Source organism: Daucus carota, chromosome 1 (assembly GCF_001625215.2).
Source record: "Daucus carota subsp. sativus chromosome 1, DH1 v3.0, whole genome shotgun sequence".
NCBI classification, from domain to species: Eukaryota; Viridiplantae; Streptophyta; class Magnoliopsida; order Apiales; family Apiaceae; genus Daucus; species Daucus carota.
Window position 1 is genome coordinate 27,105,418 of NC_030381.2, and position 22,713 is coordinate 27,128,130.

The 22,713-nt window shown below is 34.4% G+C and overlaps 1 protein-coding gene across 6 annotated transcripts; it reads right to left on the bottom strand.

The window, feature by feature from the left end:
• Positions 1-467: 467 nt before the first annotated feature.
• Positions 468-22,450, bottom strand: LOC108227950 (DNA polymerase zeta catalytic subunit). Of its 6 annotated transcripts, XM_017403362.2 has the most exons (23): positions 22,233-22,450; positions 22,052-22,134; positions 21,277-21,334; positions 20,001-20,050; positions 19,770-19,882; positions 19,484-19,526; positions 18,378-18,446; positions 17,524-17,676; positions 17,186-17,357; positions 17,007-17,098; positions 16,610-16,927; positions 15,082-16,513; positions 14,722-14,901; positions 14,210-14,520; positions 12,328-12,470; positions 9,125-9,716; positions 7,763-7,909; positions 6,225-6,500; positions 5,114-5,221; positions 3,866-4,071; positions 2,404-2,707; positions 1,154-1,768; positions 468-867 (listed from the first exon to the last, which is right to left on the bottom strand). In XM_017403362.2, the coding sequence occupies exons 1-23, from the start codon at positions 22,339-22,341 to the stop codon at positions 694-696; spliced, it is 5,748 nt and encodes a 1,915-aa protein (XP_017258851.1). In that variant the 5' UTR covers positions 22,342-22,450; the 3' UTR covers positions 468-693. The 6 variants fall into 6 exon arrangements, with proteins under 6 accessions (XP_017258851.1, XP_017258857.1, XP_017258884.1 ...); XM_017403368.2 differs by lacking the exon at positions 14,722-14,901; XM_017403395.2 differs by lacking the exons at positions 21,277-21,334; positions 22,233-22,450 and adding an exon at positions 20,847-20,900 and having other exon boundaries at positions 22,052-22,069.
• Between the last annotated feature and the right edge of the window lie 263 nt (positions 22,451-22,713).

The following is a 22,713-nucleotide window of genomic DNA, read 5'->3' on the forward strand; positions in this document are numbered from 1 at the left end:
CCTTTAATATGTTTTTTAAAACAATTTAGCTGAATAAAATTTTGATATTTAAATTTTTATTTAAAAAAATATTTAGAAAAATTATAAAACTAGAAGAACCTCAAAATACGAACAGTAAACAGGATGAAGTTGATACACATTTTAAGTTTGTACTTAAAAAACATATTAGGGTATATTCAAGATAGAACCATTAGAAAAAATCATAGAACCCTTATCTCATTTCTAGTATTATTTCAGGTTCTGCACTAAAATTCACATGCAAAAAATGTCAATATCTATGTATTATATTTTAAAATTATTTTTGAACACAAAACAATGAAAAAACATGAAAAAAAAAACATGTATTCAGATTTCGATGCTAAATATCTATTTAAAATTTAGGATTCTGCAACATAATCTTAATGGTTCTATTTTAAGGACCGGTCTCTCTTGAGCGCGACCCGCTTAAAATAGAACAATATACAAAATCAGTGCTTAAGATGTTTTTCCATTGAATATACTTGAGAACGAGGAAGGAGTTTCTAGACAATAAAAGACAACAATCGACAATTATTTACACTATATACAAAATTCTAATATTTACAATTAGTATTTTCCACTACTAACTTCATTAAATCTATAGGAACTGCATAGGACTGTCTACAATATACTAGATATTTAATCGGACGAATATTTAACAGCTGGAGCTGGAAGTTAGAACCACTCCACAATGCACCTGGGATAGAAGTCTGCGTCTGCGGCAATAACAGACAGAGATTGCAACTCTTTCTGGACTTTCCTCCTCTCAAAGAAGACGGAGCATGCAAGCGATGTACATTTCACACCACTTTCTATGATCCAATCTCCACCTCCACAATGTCGGCAAATCTACATCAGATGTATCACGATCAAAAAGTAACCAGATGATTACTAGGTAGAGAACAAGAAATAAGAACGAAAGAATATAATTACCAATTCAGGTAACCGACAGACACATGGTAGCAAATTAAGAGTCTATGAGCATATCGTGCTAATGTTAAAGATATTAAATAGAACAGCTAGGATGTATGAAAGGAGTTGTGAGTTCAAAGCATTAGTAAACAATAATCAAACTTAAAAGACAGAAATTTGGTGGAGACAAAGAAACTTTAAATTTAATTTACCCAATACTTACGTCAGCTAGGTGTTGAATCTCTCTTTCGAGTTTTGAGGTTCTTCCAACCATGGCTGTTGCAACAGCAGCCTCATTTTTAGAACATTTACCACATATATAAGTTGATGCCTGGACCAACTCACCACAAAGGATACAATGCTTTGAGAGATAGTAAGAGTCTATTCTAGTTCGGTTAGGATTCAATGCATTCAGTTGGTGTTTACCAAAAGCCTTTTGCTCTGGGCGAGGCATTTCTTGAAACCACAGATTCAAATCAGCTCCAACTAGTGTAAATACTCGTTGTAAAGCTGGTATCATTTGCTTTTTGATGTAATACAAACCATTCAATTTGAAAGGAGAATTAATTGCCAGGAGTTCCAATGGGTCTATTACCATATCAACTAAACGAGCTCCGGGTTCACCATGCACTACAACATAAGGTATTCTCTCTGCATAACGGGGTTCTGCCCTTGGATCATTTTTCATAGCTTTAGTGGCCACAATTGCAGCCGGAGGAAGCGAGGAAGCACGAGAACTATATGTGCCTAACCGTACCTCCTTCGCAAAAACAAAATCCTGAAGAGAGACCCTTCCAGATAGAATCCGTTTCCACTGACGAAGCAAGTAGTGCTTAACCTGTGTTCAGCAGAAGGAACAAATAAACAATCAATAACTATATATGCAAAAATAGCAACCTAGAGTTGATTACAGGTCAGTACATGTAACTTTTGCAGAATATATAGCTTTCAAAGCTCAAGTATTTACTAACTCTTTCAACTCCCAATTAACCCAGTACATGAAACATTAGACATGAGCAAACACACGTGTGTACATGAACAGAGAATACTTGTAATAAAATTGTCTGTGCATGAACAGGAAATACTGGGAATAACATTTCTATTGTCTATGACTGTATGCGTAGGTTTGGTTACTTCGCAAACATTGCTGTAGCTAAGAAATGAGTATTCTCACAATAAAGGCTTCTCGATAATATTATGTCCTCTCTTATGTACAGCTGAGAGTACCTGTTTCTTAACTTTTTTATGCCATTATAATGTAAGTTCTTGCTTCTATATTAGGCTAAAAGGTTAAGAGTAGACAATCATGGCACAGTGGCACAAAGCAACTTAACCATACTTCTGCAGCTATAAACTCTTTACCACATTGCCACACAGACCTAATATAATAAGATCCAAACCTTTGCTCATGAATCCAACACTTACACACGCTTATCATTAAATATATAAAGAAATAAAAACGGAAAGATTTACCTTAAAAAGATTCTGATGTTCGAAAAAAAGTCTCAATGACTGCTCCATTGTCTTGGAAACAGCGCCACATGTATCTCTGCGCACGGTCTCAATACCTTTGGCATCAAATATTGGCTTGACTTGGTAAGGGCTCTCATAACTGTATCCCACATAACGCTTCTTTGTAAGAAGAAAACAAGGATGGTAAACCTTCTCCAATTTCAATGTAACTGGATTTGGATTCATTGCAGTAACTGTTGATGCAATATCTTGCCCAATTTCAAGGGCTTCTTTCACAGAACGTCCTCTAAGGAGTACAAACATGCTGCATGGAATAACTATTAGCCTAGAAATACTTCGTAATATGCACTAGAAGGAGAAAGTTTTTACTAAATTATACCATTACCTTATTTAGCACATAATTAGCTATGCTTTAAGAATACTAATCGACTGTAAGTCTATAACCAACAGATCCTTGACTATTAGAGATACTAAATGACAGTAACTATCAGATTCTTGTAATATAATTTGGCTGTAATTATGGCATAACTTGTGTATATCATGCATATATATTGAAATGTAGCACATAGGAAAGGGGGTTCAATAGTCAACAAAGGATAAAGGCACAAAGTCTACTTCTCACCTAAATAAAGTGTATTACTGTAAAAGCCAGAAAGGTGCTTTACTACGTAAAGTAATCTTATCAAGTTTAAGACTAATATTCCAGATAGTTCAAGGACAAATAGATGATGTTGATTCTAATGGAAAAAATATATGCTTGGATATTCTGACCAAGGGACCTCATTTCCTCTATGCATCTTGTCTAACATGTGCAGTTTCTAGTATACACCCGGACAATATTGTAATAGGTTGCGCTCTCTGAACATTTGTTATGGGAAACTAATCTCAGATGTAGGGGTGGCAAAAATTGACACGACCCGAAACCCAACACGAACCCGACTCGAAAAAGTACAAATTAGGGTCGGGGATTTTATATTTCCGGTCGGGTAACTTTTTACCCGAAAAACTCGGGTCGGGTTCGGGTTGACCCAGTGTACCCGAAGCCGACCCGAAATATTTATATACATAATATATTATGTTAATTATATATATTTATATTACAAAATTATATACATTAATGATATATTTATATATTATTAAAAATATTTTTATTCACATATAATCTCATTAAATTATTATTTATGTATTTTTTACTATTTTATGATAAATATAATTTATTTAATCAAAATAATTACCTTTTTAATAAATTTCGGGTCAAAACAGGTCATTTTCGGGCTAATCGGGTACTGAACAGGTCGGGTTCGGGTTGAAATTTTCAACCCATTTCGAGTTTCGGGTCGGGTTCGGGTTTACCCAAAAACTGGACCGGGTAAGACAACCCGACCTATTACCCGAAATTGACACCCATACTCAGATGTAAAAAATTAATCAGAAACTAATAAAATGATAATTATTCACATACCTATCTGTATCACCATATAGAACCTTAGCTTTCCATTTCTCATGAGCATTAACAAATGAAATAGCAGTTTCCAAAGTTCTACGGCCACATTGAACAATACTATCAGCAAGCTCTGCACATGGCATGCGACCACTAAACCCAGCAGCTGTATAGCCATATGTTACATTTGCTATTAGCTTCAGGGCGAGCTGTCTGGCATTAAAAATCTGAAGAAAACAAAAAATTCATATTCAACTCAATTACTCAGATTTTCTCAATAACTACAGGTTTGCACATGCTCATTCAACATAGCTGACGATATCATCAATATAATACCATCACTGTTGTCATCTCTTATCATTTCCATGTGTTTATTAATCCATTTACTTGTGTATTAATTCAATAATATCACATAATGGACATAGAGGAGAAGCTCTCAACTATCAATTACAAGATTATTATCTTGTAGAAGTTAAAACACTTCTCTTGCACCTGATCCTACCATCATTAAAGTTACTCATGCCTGCAAAGCTATAAATCTCATAGACTGTCACATGTTGCCAGAAGTCATGTGAAAAACAAAAAGACAAGCTACGTCAACCAACAAGGGTATATTAGATGGGAAGACACTTTAACTCTTGTTTCACCCAAATAAGGTTTTACTGATATATGTATTGAAGGATAAAAGAAGTGTGGTTTGCTTTGAGATTTTTTCAAGGCACTAGTTTAGTAATTTCTCCTTAGATAAGGATTAATACTTAAGGCTGTTCTACACCCACAGAATTTCAAGTTGGTATAGCCATGTAAGCTCATAACCAGTATCAATGAATTTTGAATAAATTATATCACACGAGGTATAACTTGGTTTCATCTTCGAGTCCTGCAGAACGTTATTGTTTGTCATATATTTGCCCATTCTTTCGTCGTATCAGTTAAAAAAAACAATTACATTGAAACTTAGGAGCCAGGCGCACAAGTACTTGAGCCTTTAGGATCAGTAGTAAAAACAATCAACATATTATCCTGCATAGCAGAGCTCACTTATAGGATCACAAAAGATATCTTCTATAACTAAAATATTTATCATACTTCACACTCTATGCTTAAACTAGATTCCCGTGAGTCAGGATCTGTAGGGAAACAGTATATTTCAATTGCCAAACATTTCTTTTGACAAATAGAAGAATTAACCAGACTATTAAGTTATTGCATGTATATGTTGTCAATTGACCATAAGAGCATCATTCTTAAACTAAAGCAAGGACTTACCCTTTCACGGACCCTCTCTGAAGGTGCCAGCTTTTTCATTGCCTGTTTTACCATGATTCTAGTAGATAATATTTCTTCTAATAAACGAGGTAGTACACCTTTACGGACCTGCATTAATGCATGATAACTTAATAATAATGACAAACAAAAGATCAAAATAATTTACAACACTACTGATACCCTGAGACAGAAAAAAAAGGGTATGTCAAAAGTAGATCTAGCAAATATTACAACTTACAAGGATACAGAACCTGGGATGTATGACTTTAAACGAAACAATATCAGTATCACAAGAATGTATAGTTGTGTTTGGTTAAAGAGATTATGGAATAAATGAACGGAGCATTCCTTCTCATATTGATGCATTTGAGCTCTAGTTTGAGTTGCTAGAAATGTAATGGAGGAAGAAGTGAAAACTATAAACATATATATACCTATAAAATAGTACAATTTTCACTCCAGCCCTTCATAACTTCATTTAACCGAGCCAAACACGACAAAATAGTAATGGCAATATACATTAATGTGCAAGAGAAAAATAATGTCCAGACTTTATTTTGTTTGACAAGTAGAATGATGTCCAAATTCAAAAAAATATAATATCAATGAACAGAGTAAATTTGCCTTTGTTCAAACATACTATATCATTAAGCTTGCTTACTCTCATTTAGTTGTTTACCCAAGATTACCACTTCAAATAATAGTTCTATATAATTGAAAATGATGTATAAACAATTTCATAAAAGAAAAAACATAATCCAAATTAAAAAGGAATTGATGAACTTGCACATCCTCAAGTAGATTTTATCCATCGATAGAACCTACTCCTTAGATGCCAACTTATACTTAAGTTACTTATATAGATATATAGCTATGCGAACTGGACATATTATATGCAACTAACAGACTTCAAAGTATCACTACATGCAAAGAATTTACAACATAACAATTCTTGCTAGCAAAAGGTTTGGTTTTTGTAAGTGTTTCTTAATATCAGAAAGATCTGATATCAACACAAAACCAAGCAATAAAGTAACCACAATCATATAATAAAAGTGTAATTTAAACTGTACTACCAAATTATTTTCAACTTTTAACTAACAATTATCACCTTTGAAGGAACGTACATAACACCATTTGGGGTAAGTAATATTTCATCTTTCAAATCCATCAAAACATTTGGATCTGGTGAATATGAACTCACGCCTAAGGTGTTTGACTTTGCAGGTGTAACTTTTCCGAGGCATGTGCAGAAGCAGAGGTTGTATGCGATTATCATTGATGGATAGAGTGACTGAAAATCTAGCACGACAACTGGGTCTGCATAAAATCCTGATTCTGGTTCCATCACAAGAGGAAGGCATTCCATTGCAGGTTGAGAAGCTACCTACTTCGTAAAAATTATGTTAGTAACCAATAGAAAACCAACAAGAAGAGGCAAAAAAAATTATTACTCAACGCAATGCAGAATATAGCAAAGTACAGATAAAGATAACCAATAGAATAGAGACCAAGATATTTGATAGTATCATAAGAAGAAACATAACCAGATATATAGACTCTTCTATATGAATGGAAAAAGATAATACTGACCTAGAGAGCAGAGACCAATTTCTAATTTGTCTAAAATGAAATCAATGACGAACATCTATACAATCCTAGATCCTAGGCTCTCCATATATATCAACAACTGATTAAAAGTTTTCTAGATTGATACGCACATCCCTCAGAGAGTCCTTCTGAAACTATAAAAGGGAAATTTTCCTATGGAAATATTTAGAAAAGGAAGGGGAATTTTGAAAGGACAGCAAAGGTTTTAATGGAAACTACTGCGGGACCAGCCAGTATAGATCAAGAAAAGTACTAGATGTTAAGTCAATTCATATTGCTTGTACAGCACGGTCTTTACAACTTGAGCTAAGAAACTGATGTGTGAGGCTGTAATTTAAGGAAACAAACAAGAGCACAAAGAGAGAGTTTGATGCAAATACAAAAGTAAAATCTGAGCCCTGCAAAGCTGCAATCCTTAAAGTGCATGACCTTGACCAATAAGTGATAAGTTTATAAAACTTCTAGCAATATGAGTAACTGTTGGGAATATATTTGTTTGGATGATTTGATAGAAAAACAAAGAGAAAGGTTTATATGGCAGTACACTACAACCCAACTTTTGCGGAACGAACATGCAATAAGCCTATGGTAGGTCCTTACCAGACAGATAAGTGAAGAATAAAAACAAAAAGGGCGAAGAGGGGCCGGGATGTCTAGGGAAGGAAAAGAGATTTGAAAATAAAGATATCTGACTACGTAAAGTTGCAGAAAATAGAATAGCTTGGAAAAAGGAAGTCGTTGGTGGTAACTGTTGGCACTTGGCATTGCAGACAACCACTTTCATAATTTCAGTTTTCTTCAGTGAGAAAAAGATGATGTAATAATTCATGCAACTAGGAAAAAACAAATTCCACAGCGTACACATCCCCAGAAACTTACAACAAATAATTATACAGGAGCAGAAATATTAATACTTTGTTACCTTTGTAACAAAGGATTAAGTTGCCTAAAGAAAACAAAGAGGCCAGTAACATGATTAGAATGCAAGTGAGTTTATACAATATTAGCTACTTCACAGAAGAGACATGAAACAGGAACCTGTTGACTCCCAGGCGCAATTGCAAGATAATTCTGTGTATGTGCCAATCTCAAAAGCATAGATTCAACACGATATTGTGACCCTCGAGAGAGAACTGAAAAGAAGTCAATGCCAAACACACGAGCAAGTTCTGATGTGCGATTAATCTGGGAAGCGGAAATAAGTCAAGGAACACACAAGTTAAAACAAAAATCTATAAATAGTAACTTTTGTGCTGAGTGTTGGATTTCTTAGAGCAGACATACTTTATTCTACATAACAAAAAAGGTTAAGTGTGAATATGACACACCACTCTGTGTCTGCTAGAATAAATAAATTTCTAAAACCAAACAAGCACAGGAGTTCATATATGCACGCATATATGTATAAGCGACCCATATTTCTCCGAACTACTTCTACAAAATATAATGGCAAGAAATCAGAAGGGAGAATGTCGGTGAGCTCATATTGTAAAACACAACTTACTGTCTTAAAGTATAAGATTTGTTTTAAAATTTATCCCAAAAGAAGATAAATAAGCTTTCAACCATACCTCAACTACAAGTAGTTAAAGTGTTTAAACATTTATGTGGATATAAAGGAGCACAGATTTCAGTGTATATAAAAAAACAAGCAAAGACAATTGGAGATGCAACACAGCTGGGAGACTAATGACCAAAACTCTGCACCCATAATCACATAGAGAGGTTCTAGACTTCAACTCATCCTTCACCGAGGATATAAAAAAATATATTTATGCATGTAGTGAAGTCAAATAAGCGGAAAAAAAATTTATATAGAGAAGCCAAATAAGCATATCCTGACAGAAATCTTACAACCTGATGGGGCTACACACGATTCCTAATAATACAGCCAACTAAAGAACCAGAAATAAAGATAATTACTATGGCAATCAATAAAAATATTAAATATAATATATTTCCAAATCGGCTCTGGTTTACATGATCTGAATATATATATATATATATATATATATATATATATATATAGAGAGAGAGAGAGAGAGAGAGAGAGTAAACGGTTGCTTACATAAAATAAAGTGATAACGTGCTATAGCCTATAGGTAATAATATTTATCTATCATCATTCTGACAGAAGACATACTCAACACTCAAATATTTTCTATTTCCAATTTCACATGCTTTTAGAACCATTAACTTCTGTGGTTCGGATTTGATTTTTATGATCATTTGTACCTTATAATGATAATCTACTTGGTGCAAGACTTCTATGCAAGAGATTCTAAATGTTGGAAGCATTTCCAAAAATGACACACAAAAAAAAAAAGAGAAGAAGAAAAAAATTTTAGTTAAAGCTCAAAGGAGAAACCATCAAGTTGAAAAACCACCTAAATGACTTACCATATCAAGTCGAGTCATTATCTCAATATTTAGTTTTGCTTTATTTATGATATATTCTATACATCGGTATCTTGCTCGTCCAGGACCACTTGAAAACCATTTTGTAAGTTCTTTGCAAGGGATAAATGGGAGCTTTTGCCTCAAAACTTCTTCAGCTACAGCTTCAGCCGTGTACATATTAAGTTTAACTTCACTGCGGACCAACCGCCAACAATTGAGGATAATTCTACCACTAACATGGATACCGCTTGCATGCGTTCGACCCCACTCATCCTCAATTATGGCATCATCAAGTACTGCAGAATCAGCAACAGTCGACTCTAGAAGTGCGTCAGTTATTACACTTTTCACACGAACATCTGAATCTTGACCAAGTTCCTTGGTTTGGGAAACTGTGCGAGATATTTTATTAAGTAAACCAATACCAATCTGAGCAGCCCTTTCGGCGAGAAATCCAAGAGAACCACCCTGAATATCCCATCCCATTAATATATCTGGATCATAAGAACATATGAACTTTATAAAATGATTAAACAATTCCTTTTCTTCGGAGAAAACCAACATCTTGCAACCAGATATCCCATCAAGATTCCTGCAGATACAAGCCAACAATCAAAAGGACAAAATAGTAATTTAATTCGCAACGAAGGTACCCAAGAATAACGCATAGCAGCACACTAGAACGCAATATTAACTTCAAAAAAACTTTGAACATTTTGGAACCCGAAGTATCCTACATCTCCAAGTTCTCAACACATGTAAAAAACACAACAAAAAATAATATTTACCTCTGCTCTTCCTCTGGATTATATAAAACATAACACATGTTTGAGATATTTATAGAAATTAGTCATTTAGTTTGTCATTATTATAATATTACTTCTTTCTTCACTCATGATCTACATGCATCACAATCAAACTCAACCTCCTTAATTAGGAGTAAGAACTAACTAAAACAATTATTGAAAAAACAATGGCTATATAGATCTAGTTATATACACTCCAAATATGTTAACACCTAGTTTAACCAATAAACTTGATAAATTAAATAAAATAACCAAAAGATACAAGGGAGATAAAAAACTTGGCTTTATAATGGTTTTTTCAGATGGATATTTTGATGTAGTATAACTTCACTTGCAAATAAAATCCAAGTGGAAGAGTTCACTTTTGTGCAGTCAAGAACGCATTATTATCTTCTTACTTTTCAAATTCCGATATCAAGTTTTCCTTAATTTTTAATATCTAAACTTAAAATTATATCAATAGATCTTATCAGGATGATTTTAATATTAATTGAAAAACTCTCATTTCTTGTAAGCCTTTAATTTCAAGCACGCCTACTCTCTGAAAGTTGAAACAACGAGCATTAACAGACATCACTACATCAGGATTGACAAATCACTTATTTTTAGCAATTCAACTTCCATACTTGCTCCAGGTATCCTGACTCATAATATATCTGAAATTGTTGGCATTGGACTCCCCTCGGTTGTGATCAATTAGCTTCTAAAGCATATTCATTCCATAAAGAATTTGCCATGCTAAAATGGCCAAATTATATTTTAAATAATTAAAATGTTTAGGAGTGCACTAAAAGTGTACTTAGTAAGGCCTAGGGTACAGGTACTCTAGGTAAGGCCTGTAGGGTACAGGTACTCGAGGAAAAAAAGAATAAAAATACAACTGGAGCATAAAGGGTAGATTTCAAGCTATGGACAAAACTTAACAAAAAATGGCATATAGCGGTAACCTGAAAAACTTCAAAATTGTAATTTCATTTCATATACATACATACCTATTTATATAAATATATACTTAGATACTTCATAACATATATTCCAACACAGATGACTGTATCTGTTAACGCTGTGGAGAATCATAAATTCATATAAAGGGTAGCTAATATATTCACATCCATCCATCCACGTGTTCAATATTTTAATATTTTAAATAAACTATATCTGAATTTTAAAGATAGGGGGACTAAATTAATAATCAGATTATTGTTCACTTCAAGCCAACCAAATAAGATTTTAAAAAAGAAAAACAGAAATATCTGTCCATAACATATGGTGAATGGTTTCTGCCCACTAAGCTGCTAATTTAAACTTTATGGTATGGACAAAAGAATATATACTTTGGTTCACACTTCTGTAATATATACAAACACTACACATGCTGAATTGCTGATATAGTTATACACAATGTAAAGCTACATTTTCGACTTATTTAAGTGTTGTATTGTTAGGATTGCAACACAGCTAAGTATCATACTATTCATTAATGCGACAGACATGTTTTTCCTCGTATTGACATGTGCTTTTCATTAATGCAAATAATACATTCTTAGCAAACAACAGAAAATGATCACTTCAATTATATAATTCAGATGTTTGTACATACTATAAACAATTTGGGGGGGGGGGGGGGGGGGGGGTACTATAGACAAAGAAGTGTACTTGAGACACAATCTTGAGGACACCGCTATTCTTTCATAGTAACAAAAACATAATATTTTTATCAAGATAATGAGAATAAGTTAGATGAATCAACCCTAAGCTAGTAGAGAAGCCTAATCTACGGACATGCCCTGCTGGATCGACATAGATTCCAAAATTTGAACAATTAGATCTATTTTTACAGACTGAAAATTTAAATTAAAAAAAAACACTTAAAAGCAAACAACTATAGTTAGGATGTGAAAATAAGTTGCCGGGAAATTATGCTGCTTCAGAATCTGACCCGACTAAACCTTAACTATCTCTCCTTTAGATATCCATTAAACGGAACTAGGCCAGGTAATTATTCAGATTCGCACGTGAATTTGAAATAGGAAGAATAAAATAAAAAATCATCATAACGACATGAACATATGACGATCTTGAACTAATGTAGCAAGTGGGTTTAGAATTACAGGATCAGGATGTCTAAACTAGAATATTTGATTTGTAAATTAAAATAGTACTCTTGGATACAAATATCCATAGAACGGACAGTGGTCACCTATTAAGAATTAAAAAGGCAAAAAAAAAGAAAAAGGAATCATTTAAATAGTTAGCGCCCATATTTCAAGTGGATACCAAGACCACAAAGATTCCAGGAAAATTATTTGCATTAATAAAACAACCTTCCTACCAGCCTACACCTATAAAAAGACTCGATTAGATATGAAAACATATAGATGGCTAAACTGACCATACCTTGGAGCAGGTGCAGTATCACTGTGTAAAAGAACATGAGTCTCGGTTAACGAACCATCATCTTCAAAAATAACAAGAACTATAAAATTGATGGCATCTAGTCGAGGATCGGGTCGGGAATCCCCCTTGGATTGTGCTTGAACCTGTCAATCGTTATTGCAAGAAGTCAGAGGTCAGAATAGAAAGAAAGTAAAAGGAACAGAATACATCTCTGCAAGAACTAGGAACTCAAAAGGGCGTATCCTGATGGTCACGACTAAATTGAAAAAATATAATATCCATTCATGTCATTTTGTGAAAACGCATATCGCATAGTTTTTTTTAGCATAGTATGTGTTTATCTATGAAAGAACTACAGTTCATAATACTTAAATTATGATTATATATATGTCCAAATGGAACAAAATTATTGGCTTTATATTTTTTTATCGAAATGGTGTCCTCAACTAATCATCATACATATGTAAAGATACATTGATACGAATATAAAAGCTCAGGACAACAGGCCTAATGTGTATGTCATACATGTGTAAAGAACTAAAGATAGAAAGATACGAAGATACAAGGCCAAACTTGTAGGACAAGATTAGGAAAAGATTTTAAGAACAAGGGATATAAACATATCTCCACAGAATAAGTAGACAAAATAAATCCCTCAAACTATCCAGTAATCGCCATTTCCAAATATTCATCTCCACTAAAATATTGAAGACTACAATTGTTTAAATGTCTATGCTATACATTTTTAAGTGAACAAGGGACCTTTGGTTCGCTGTTGGTATGGTATGGTTGGTTAACAGGTTTGCTGGTTGTATGGCTAACAGGTTACAGGAAAAAGAATAATGATCGTTAGATCTTTTAATGAATATAGATGAGAACCGTTATATTTATACTAAAAAATATTCTAAATTTTAATATCTAAACTACAACCAGTATCTAAACTACTACCAATGGTCTACAGTCCGAACCCCTTCAACAACATATTAAAACTGAACATTTATATTATTAGCTCTGAAGATTCAAACAAGGTATAAGTTCTGAAACCCAGTAACTACATATAATTACCAACTCTAACCATACCGCCAAAATTTAGGTTTTAGATCCAATCAACTTCATACTAAAATTTATGATTTATATTTTATTATTGGCTTTGAAGATACTAAAAAAGATTGAGCGTGTGATTTAAATCTATAATATAATATTTACGTAATTAGAAGAAAAAAAATACCAACAGAGGTTAAGGATTAATATAATACAAGTACTAAATGAGATCACAGGCGATCAATAATGATAATTACATACACATTTCAATTATTAAACATACATATTTATGCAAGTATTTAGTTAAAAAAAGTAAATAAAAAGCCTGTGCATATCATATTAATATACATTAACCATGGTAGATAAATATATTTCTAGACATCAAGACAACATAACTGATTCTTTATTAATAGGATTTTAGCTAGTGCTCACAAAGAGGTTCGACACAGTCACCACCTGTTTCAGTTTCTAATTTATTTATATAATCCTTGCCTTGTCTTTAATAGTTTGATGTGATCTTTTAAGTTAACACAGTCCACCACTTGCACCTGGCTGAATTAATTTATAGCTCCACATGATGTTATCATTCACAAGACATTATTTTGTCGATGTGATTATTACATTGTCTGGCCTATTGTCAACTATAAGTTTTTATATGAGGAAACCAGTTATGTTTGTGTGTTTCACGTTGCCAAAACTATAAGATCATCACCTATCAAGATTAACTACCAATGTCAACTGTCAGGTAATGCTAGCCTAAATACAGACAATGCAGTAAGATTGTTGATTATATATACACGATAATATTAAAATTCTTGCATAATGTTTCCGAGATGAATACCTCTATACTAAAAATTGTTAATTGCTGCGATCCACCAGCACTTGCAGGATCCTGAAATCCAATTTGACTTGTAGGAGTTAACTTTGATTTGCCATCAGGTGCAGATATCTGAGAAGTATCTTCTGCGTAACAGGTGTTTTGTTCAATAATTAATGTAGTAACATCATTGTTTGGCATCTTTGTAGAGTCTGAATGCAAAGGCCGCAGTCCAGCGGTATGGCTTTCTTCAATTGGCTGTTTCACATGAGCTATGATGGCATCTTCATGAGGACCCAAGTCTCTACGAGCATCAGCTAGAGAACTGTGTGAATCTGTCAAAATGCCAAATGAACTTGCGATAAATCTAACAAGTTTGAAAAATCGATTTCTATTTGGGATCACTAGTACAAATTTACGAGTTATGGTTCCAGGCTACTACTGCTAGATTTACATTCTAACTTTAGGACATGTAATCTTTCCATAAATGAAGTAATGAAGATCAAATAGCTATTAATCTAATCACTCTAGCAAACCTGTGTCATCTTGTGACAGCCATCTGTCAACACTATCTGCAGATGGAGGAGAAATTGCAGGGGTCAAAATGTATATAGAAGAATTATCATTGTAAAAGTGAGCAGGAATGCCCATGACTCCTTTTTGGTGATAATTAAAATCTTCTGCTATACGTCTAGTGTTTTGATCTTCGTTTCTTTCTAATCAAGAACAAAGAACAAATGTCAGCCGTCTAAAACTTCATCTTGGATTGCATGCCAAAAAAAGCAAAAATGTATAAAGAAACGTGCACATGGGAGAATGTCGAACATGACAAAAAGACAGATCGATCCAGCAGTCAATGTTATGTTCAGATTATCAGACTCAAAAAGTATTCCTACCGTGTTGCCCACTGCTGGAACATCGCGTATTTATATGAGTTATTCTTAAGTCAAGTCCACTGGGATTTTCAGCCGACACTTCCATTTCTCTCTGCAAAGGGTTGGTGCTATGGCTACCAGAAAAATGACCGTGATTGTCAAAGACAATATTTTGTGGCTGAAGGGTACATGGTTGACTTGAACACACAGCAGCAGTTGGCAGCACTTTCTCAGTTTCCAAAAGTATATCATCATCAAAATTCAACTTTCTACAACAGGGATCTGAGCGACTAAAACTCAATGGTGTAACAATTTTAGAAACGTCTTTTAAATCTTCGCCTGTTTTGTTCTCAAACGACCCCAGTTCGGCTGCAGAATTTTGATTTTCAGAGTCAACCAACTGTGATGCAATTTTGGTGTGTTCATGTATTGCCATGGAACCGAGATATCTGTTTCCTGATCTGGCAGTGGGTGCAGTGACTTTCGGATCATTAATATCTCCAAAACAACTTCCATCAGCAGTGATCGTCAATGGACCTGAGTGATCACTGTGAGAAAGTAAAGGCAATATTCCATACCTGAAGTTGTCAGGTTCAACAGGTGCTGCTCCTGATTTAGGTTGTGCTTCACAAGTCCTCCTCACAACTATTGCTGTTTGCTGAGAAAAGTTCCTCTCACGATGCTTTAGGTCTTCACTATTGTCCTCTATGCAAAGAGATGCATCTTTTTTCAATTCCTCTTGAATGGAAACCCTTTCATGAGAGGTATCGCATTCAGGTAGTCCAACCTGGTAGCATCGCTTTCTCCTCATCAAATCACGCATCGAAGATTTAATATTCACACTAGTTTCCTCTGAACATTCAAGATCATTCTCCTCACACCCTGTTGCTACGTTACGTCTTTTAATCTCATTGTTCACACCAAAACAATTCTCATTGGAAATTTCAGGATGTATATCACCTTCCAACTTCTGATCCATGGAAAAAGATCCAGACCTCTGCAGAGGTCTTTTTCTTTTCTGAATAGTGGTAAATCCTGAACCAAAATCAACGGGTGTGTAGGATTGCAAGGACTTCTCAAATTCACTGTTCGTCTCTATTTCAGATGACTTAGCAGAACATGAAATTAATATTCGTTCCTCATTAGAGCCTTCAGCCCGCGTAATATTTTCCTTCAATGGTAGTTGGCAATCATCAATGGGACGAGACTCCTTTCTTTTTGAAGCAACAATGTCTATCGAGTCCTCAACACAGTCAAGAATATCCTGACACTCTTGCTGGGATTGACTTTCATAATCTATGTTGGCTCTTTCTAACATTTTGACCATGGTTGATGCGGGTAATAAGGGACTCAAAATGGTCTCACGAGCAAGTTCATCATCGGAGTTTATATCTTCTGCAGCTTGAGAAGATGCAAGCCACTTAAGCAGAGCTTCAGCTTCATAATCTGCACTCTGCAACATAATGATGTCCAATTATAATATAACAAATTGAGCATAAAGCAAATCAAGATGGTATAGTGGCAGTACAACAAATAGATAAGTGACTACCTTCACATTTGATGGTCCGACAGTGGACAAAACTTTGTCAGCTAATAATTTCTCAGCACATAAATCAAGCCCCGCACTGTTTTTAGCCTTAGAGTATGGGCTACTCTCACATATAACACGATTAGACTCATCCACATTGGCATCATCAGAAAAAATTGTAATATGATCCTTTATTTGAGTACTTGTGTTGCTGAACAACTCCATATATTTGTCCACAAATTCACCCCCATCTGACAGAATCCTCAAAGTATCTTCTGGGAGTGGTTTTCCTGGAATAGACAGTGAGGCTACACCATGCATTCCAGCTTTTTCGAATTCCTAATGCAAGAAAAAGTTAACAACAGGTGTAAAAGAATTAAACCATTAGAAAGACAGCATAAACGTAGGAAGAACAAACCTCCCATATTGGTATTAGAGACTGAACAAATTTAACATCTGACCCGGTTTGTGAGAGTGAAGAATATGATAAATTTTGTTGATTGAGTATCTCTATGAAGAAAATATCATTATCAGTTACCCAGTGAGTCATTGAAATCTTGCAAGCAGGATTTATAAAATTACAGTTTAGAAAAGTACCATGAACTGAAGCATCTCCTTCTAGTTGGCATGTACTTTGACGTGAGATAATATAGGGATTTGGACCTATTGAAGGATCTAACTGACTAGATTGTTGCCAAAGCCAGCCATCTGGAATTGTAAGGGAAGTCCATAGGGGTAAACCGAAACATGCATTTCCACTCGACTCAACCTAACCAAAGAGTTCCACATGACCAAACAAAGAGCTGAGTCCACAAGGTATAGTATTTAATATTATCAAAGTACAAGACCCTATTAGGTATCCTCCAGAGTTGATCACCTAACATGGCATAGAAAAATAAATATATTAGCAACCTAAAATGAATTAACAAAATTACCAGAGAATCAACAGGAAAACAGTCACTGCTGTCCGTCTTCTGTCTGTGGTGTCGGTTCCCCTTAGCTTCACTCTGAGAACCATCTGGCACAGGGGTGCGGAACTTCATCTTTGATACATGTAAATGACCCATCCCATACAGGTTATGATCAATCTATAAACATTAAGAACTGAGGATTAACACATCATAGTAACATGGAAGTCACATAGAGAAGGAACAGAACGTATAAAAGATTAGGAATTATATGGAGAGTATGCTTTCTTTAGTATGTATGCACGCATAAGAGCATATATATACATGTCTAGATTAAATGCCTAAGAATTGTCTTTATGGGTGTAGGTGCCAGGCACCTACTCCACCTATGTTCATATAGCCAATCTCTAAGAAATAGTTCACAATGACAAAAAGGATAATGGAAGCACTTTAAAAAAACTTCAAAATTGTCAAGAAAACATAACTAAAAATGATGTACGCATTGCGAAAGGAGAAGTAACCTTATTAACTAATCATATCCCCTTGCAATAGTAGATTAACATTTAAGCTTTATATGTTGTAAAACAAGTTTCATGATCAATTATCAACAAAATAATCCTAAAACAACATCAGGTACATATTCTAGAATGTTTACTTTGCTTTAGGTCCGCATAGTAGCAAATTCAAGGGTTAGAAAACAATTAAAAATACTATGTCAACATGTAATATGTGAATAGTGGAGGAAATTGACAAAAGACCAGCAGGTAAACATAAAAGACCAAAACAGTGAGGCGTGTGACAGTATGATACTTAATGATAATTGTAGTGACACTAACAATAGGCAGTATAACTACACAATTGTTCAACTAACAAAATATTACCAGAAACTGGAGAAGGAATGGTATGTGTGACTCGTGAGGCTGTAAAACTTTATCGAGGATTGCACCTCCCTGAGAAGACACCGAGAGTAAGGTTAGCCACACACACACACACACACACAGAATGAGTGAGAGGGAGGGGGGAGAGAGAGAGAGAGAGAGAGAGAGAGTGTTGTGCACCCAAAAAGCCAAAAAATTCATTTATTGTAAACGAATATGCTTACAAACTAAATAACACAAGTGTTAACCTTTCTTCTAAAGCATCAAAGAGACACAAAAGTTAAGCATAATGAGTATAAAAGCTGTAGTATAGATCTTGCTATATTAGACATGCTTAAAAAAATGAGTTCCTTCAGATAATAAAATTTCTCGTCAGTTGTACTAGTAGTGAACCAAGTATGACTACGGCCGGTATTTTGAAATTACATATAGCACGTGCAAAACTTATCCTGCCGGAGGCATTTGCACTGCACAGCAAGTAATTCTGCTTCCACACAATCTTTATCAGATTTTTCTTTCTGAATAAGTCATGCTGCAGATGCGACAGCCATGATTGAACTAGCTATGAAATTTTGAAAAATCTAGGATACGAGAAATTCTAAGATACTCACCAACAAGAAGAATACAGTTTGACTTCACGGAAAAAGAAAGTGAGAGGCTAAACCTCTGGATTCTAGAAATTAAGCATTATAATCCCCCCCCCCCCCCCCACCAACCAACACCCCTAATAATGTCACACTGACCAATTTCGGTTATATTGACCAAATATTGTAATGCATATCTAGTGTACTGAATGATATGAAATTCATAAAAAATTGTATCATAAGAAACCATATTTACTGCGTTATATGTACCCAATTTCAGATAAATAAAATATAAAAGGATAATTTGTAATCTGAATCCAAAATATGGTCAGTTTGACCAATAAATTCAAACTAGGCCAGTATAAACGGGACGGAGGGAGCAATATATATACAACTGACATATTGTAGTCCCAGATTATCAAGATATATAATTTAAAATGGGGAATTTTAAGATCCACAACCACAAAACTAATCTCACAGGGAAAGTAGCATCGATATTAGAATACAAGGTTCATGAATAAATACCACAAGCAGATTAGCAGCACGAGAAACATCCTGTGGATAATAGCTTGGATTTTGTCAAGGCATAAATCATCTTTGGAGAATATTGCAAAAGTAAATGTTTTCTAGCGTCAAGCATTAAAAATCATATTCAGAAACAAGCAAACATATATATAACTAGAAACAAAACTGTTAACCATGTTAAAGGTACATTGCTCAAGGCAGTGACGATACCTAAACTTGTACACAAACATTTATGGTTATCCTGATTCTTAATTGCACAAAATTAAAATGGTACTGAATTGGATACAGGAAAATCTTGACAAAAAATTCCTCCGATGATTTATATCCATATAATCTCCTTGCTTGGACAACACTGCAACCATGCACATGCTGACGTTTCGAACCAGCGTTCCCTTTTAGCTGTGACAATTTAATCAAACAAGTTTCTTGTTTAGCCAATATAAATAGGAAAAACATCCTCCGGCGTGATTCATATAGAGCAAATAAAACACAATACACTTAAACCAACATTAGATACCTTTAATGCCTTCTCAATAGCAAGGCAGAGAGAGTGCATGCAAGCTTCACCTAAGCATATTCATAAAAAAAATGTCAGTTGAAATTGTCACCTACAGATTGGTGATATGTGACATCAAAAGAAGTTAAAAGTCATGATTGAACCATGAGCATGAATCTGCCTGGTAGAGGACAAGAGACAGAAGCGTTTAGGATTTGGAAAGGAAGAAAACAAGTACAATACTACATATAGAAAGAGAGAGAGACGGAGATTTAGGAGAGAATTCTGAAGTATATGATTATTAACCCAAAATCCCCCCGCTTAAACTTGTTTAAGATCAGTTGATTCCCGTTAATGGAATCAATTGCCTGTGAAATTATTCAGAATGCTTTTTATTGTTCTAGTTTATCATGCGTTCATAGTTGTCGAAGGCACTCCCAAGTCCACGAACAGGACCACATTATCTCACATTAACGCTCCATCTCGCCCTTCCTATATTCTTCTGTGAAATACTTACTTTTTTATTGGCAGTGTTTATTAGTGTTTAAAAAAAATGAAGGTAATTTCAAAGAATATATACTACAATTTATATAAAAATGGTTAAAAGACAATAGTGCAGAAAGTGACTGAGGTTAACAAATGACAAGGATATGTGGAAGGAGCTGGAAGATCTTCCAGTTACTGTTGAATAGAGAATGTTACAATATAGATTGTGAGAGACGAGACATAATGGTGGAAAATCATCCACCCAGAAAAAAACAGGGTGCATTACGCGAAACACTGACAAGAGTATGTGTCACATTCTTTAATCTGTACAAAGATGAGAGTCATGAATACATAGACATTCTCTCAAAAGCAAACACTTACCTAAAGTCTGCAGGCACCCAAGAAAATATGCTACTCGAGTATTCAACTAATTTTCTGCATTTTCAATCATAATTAACAAATTCAAACCGAATATAGACATATGGATAAGGTGAATAATCAAGCTGAATCATCCCTCTAACCAAACATTCGAACAAGTCCATTACTTTAGAAACTGTCCACTCCAACAAATCATTGGAACTACATAATTATTCTAGTTCACATCTAAAATTTAGACTATGACTTCTATGAGTAGTTGCGATCATCTTACTTTAAAAACTATAACGCTTTACAAACAATCAAGAATAATTTACTACAAACAATTTTGTAAGAGCCTTTTAATTTCAAGTAAAAATCTGAACAATTTATCGGAAACAAATGTATATACAATAGAATAAAGCCATAAGAAACTAATTTAAAGCAAAAAGACCACCTTCAAGCTCTGGTCGAAGGGACAATTCAGAACATGGAACATATAAATAAGGTAAAGCCTGCGAAATATACAAAAGCAGAAACCATTCAGAAGGCAATACACATGGAACCCCGCTAAAACGCAACTGCATTCCCCATAAACATTATAAAATGTAACATGCACCGATAAACAAGTGATTCTATTAGTGCGTGACAGCTTTCGAATTAGAGTAGTAGATATAAAAAATAGCAGCAGTAAACTATTCAAGTTAGACTAATAACTACTAAATACGAAAAAATGTAACGGAATCACAGTAGAAAAATACTCCCTCCATCCATCCCAATTTCCTCCCTCCGTTTTGAAATAAAGGTCGTTTGACTTTTTGTCACACACTTCTAAGTGCTTTGAATGTATAGTTAAAATTATTATTTTTAAAATTTTCTTTTTTCTGAATAATATATATGATTAATATTATAATTCAAAAATAAAAAATTTAAAAAATTACAATTTTAACTAAGTGGTCAAACGACTTAGAAAATGTGTGCCGAAAAATCAAGCAACCTATATTTCAAAGCAACCTATATTTCAAAACAGAGGGAGTATTTGTCTGTGTTTGACTTTTGTTGTTATATTGACCAAATTTTGACTAAAATTACCGAAAAATGTAGTAAAAGTTACTGCCTCATGTTCGACTATTTATTCACAAATTGACCAAATTTCGACCGAAATCACCGAGAAATGTAACGAAATCATGATACTGGTGTGGAATTGAAATTGCGAAGTATAGGCACTTGACCTGGTGAATATGCAGACATGTTTTCTGAGCAGCAGGAGTGGAGCCATATATTCTTATAACAGGCACTTCCTTTACTCTCCCACCTATAATTCAACTCACAGCCATTTCAATTCAATATAATTAAACTCGATTCGATTCGAATAGGTAAAAATAGAGATAAGAAGTGACAGTAAGCAGAGACCTTGGAAAGAGCTGTAAGAGATATCCATATCGGTGATGGGAGGAGACATGTAGTAGTCGATTGAGACGATGCGCACGCTGAATATTTTCTTCTTGTCCGATTCTTCCATCTTCGCAAATGAGTAGCAGTTGGGTTCTTTTGGTTTGGGGAGGAGGAAACTGTGTGGCGGTTTCGGTTTTGAATACACTGCTTCTCGTGGGAAGTAACCACGCGGTCCATGCCATTCTTTTAAACACGATGTCCTTAATTTTTATATGGGTTTTTCTGGTGGGCACACATTAAGCACTAAATTTGATAAATTTGGTGGATTTTGATTGGTGGACTTGATGTATATGCAGATGACCAATAAAAATGCACCAAACTCAGGAGTTGGTGCTTATTGTGTGCCCATGGGAAAATCATAGAAAAATCGTTTTTATATTTCAAAATTACTATAAAAATAATAAGTAACTTTTTATGATACGAAGAGTCTAAACTAGTG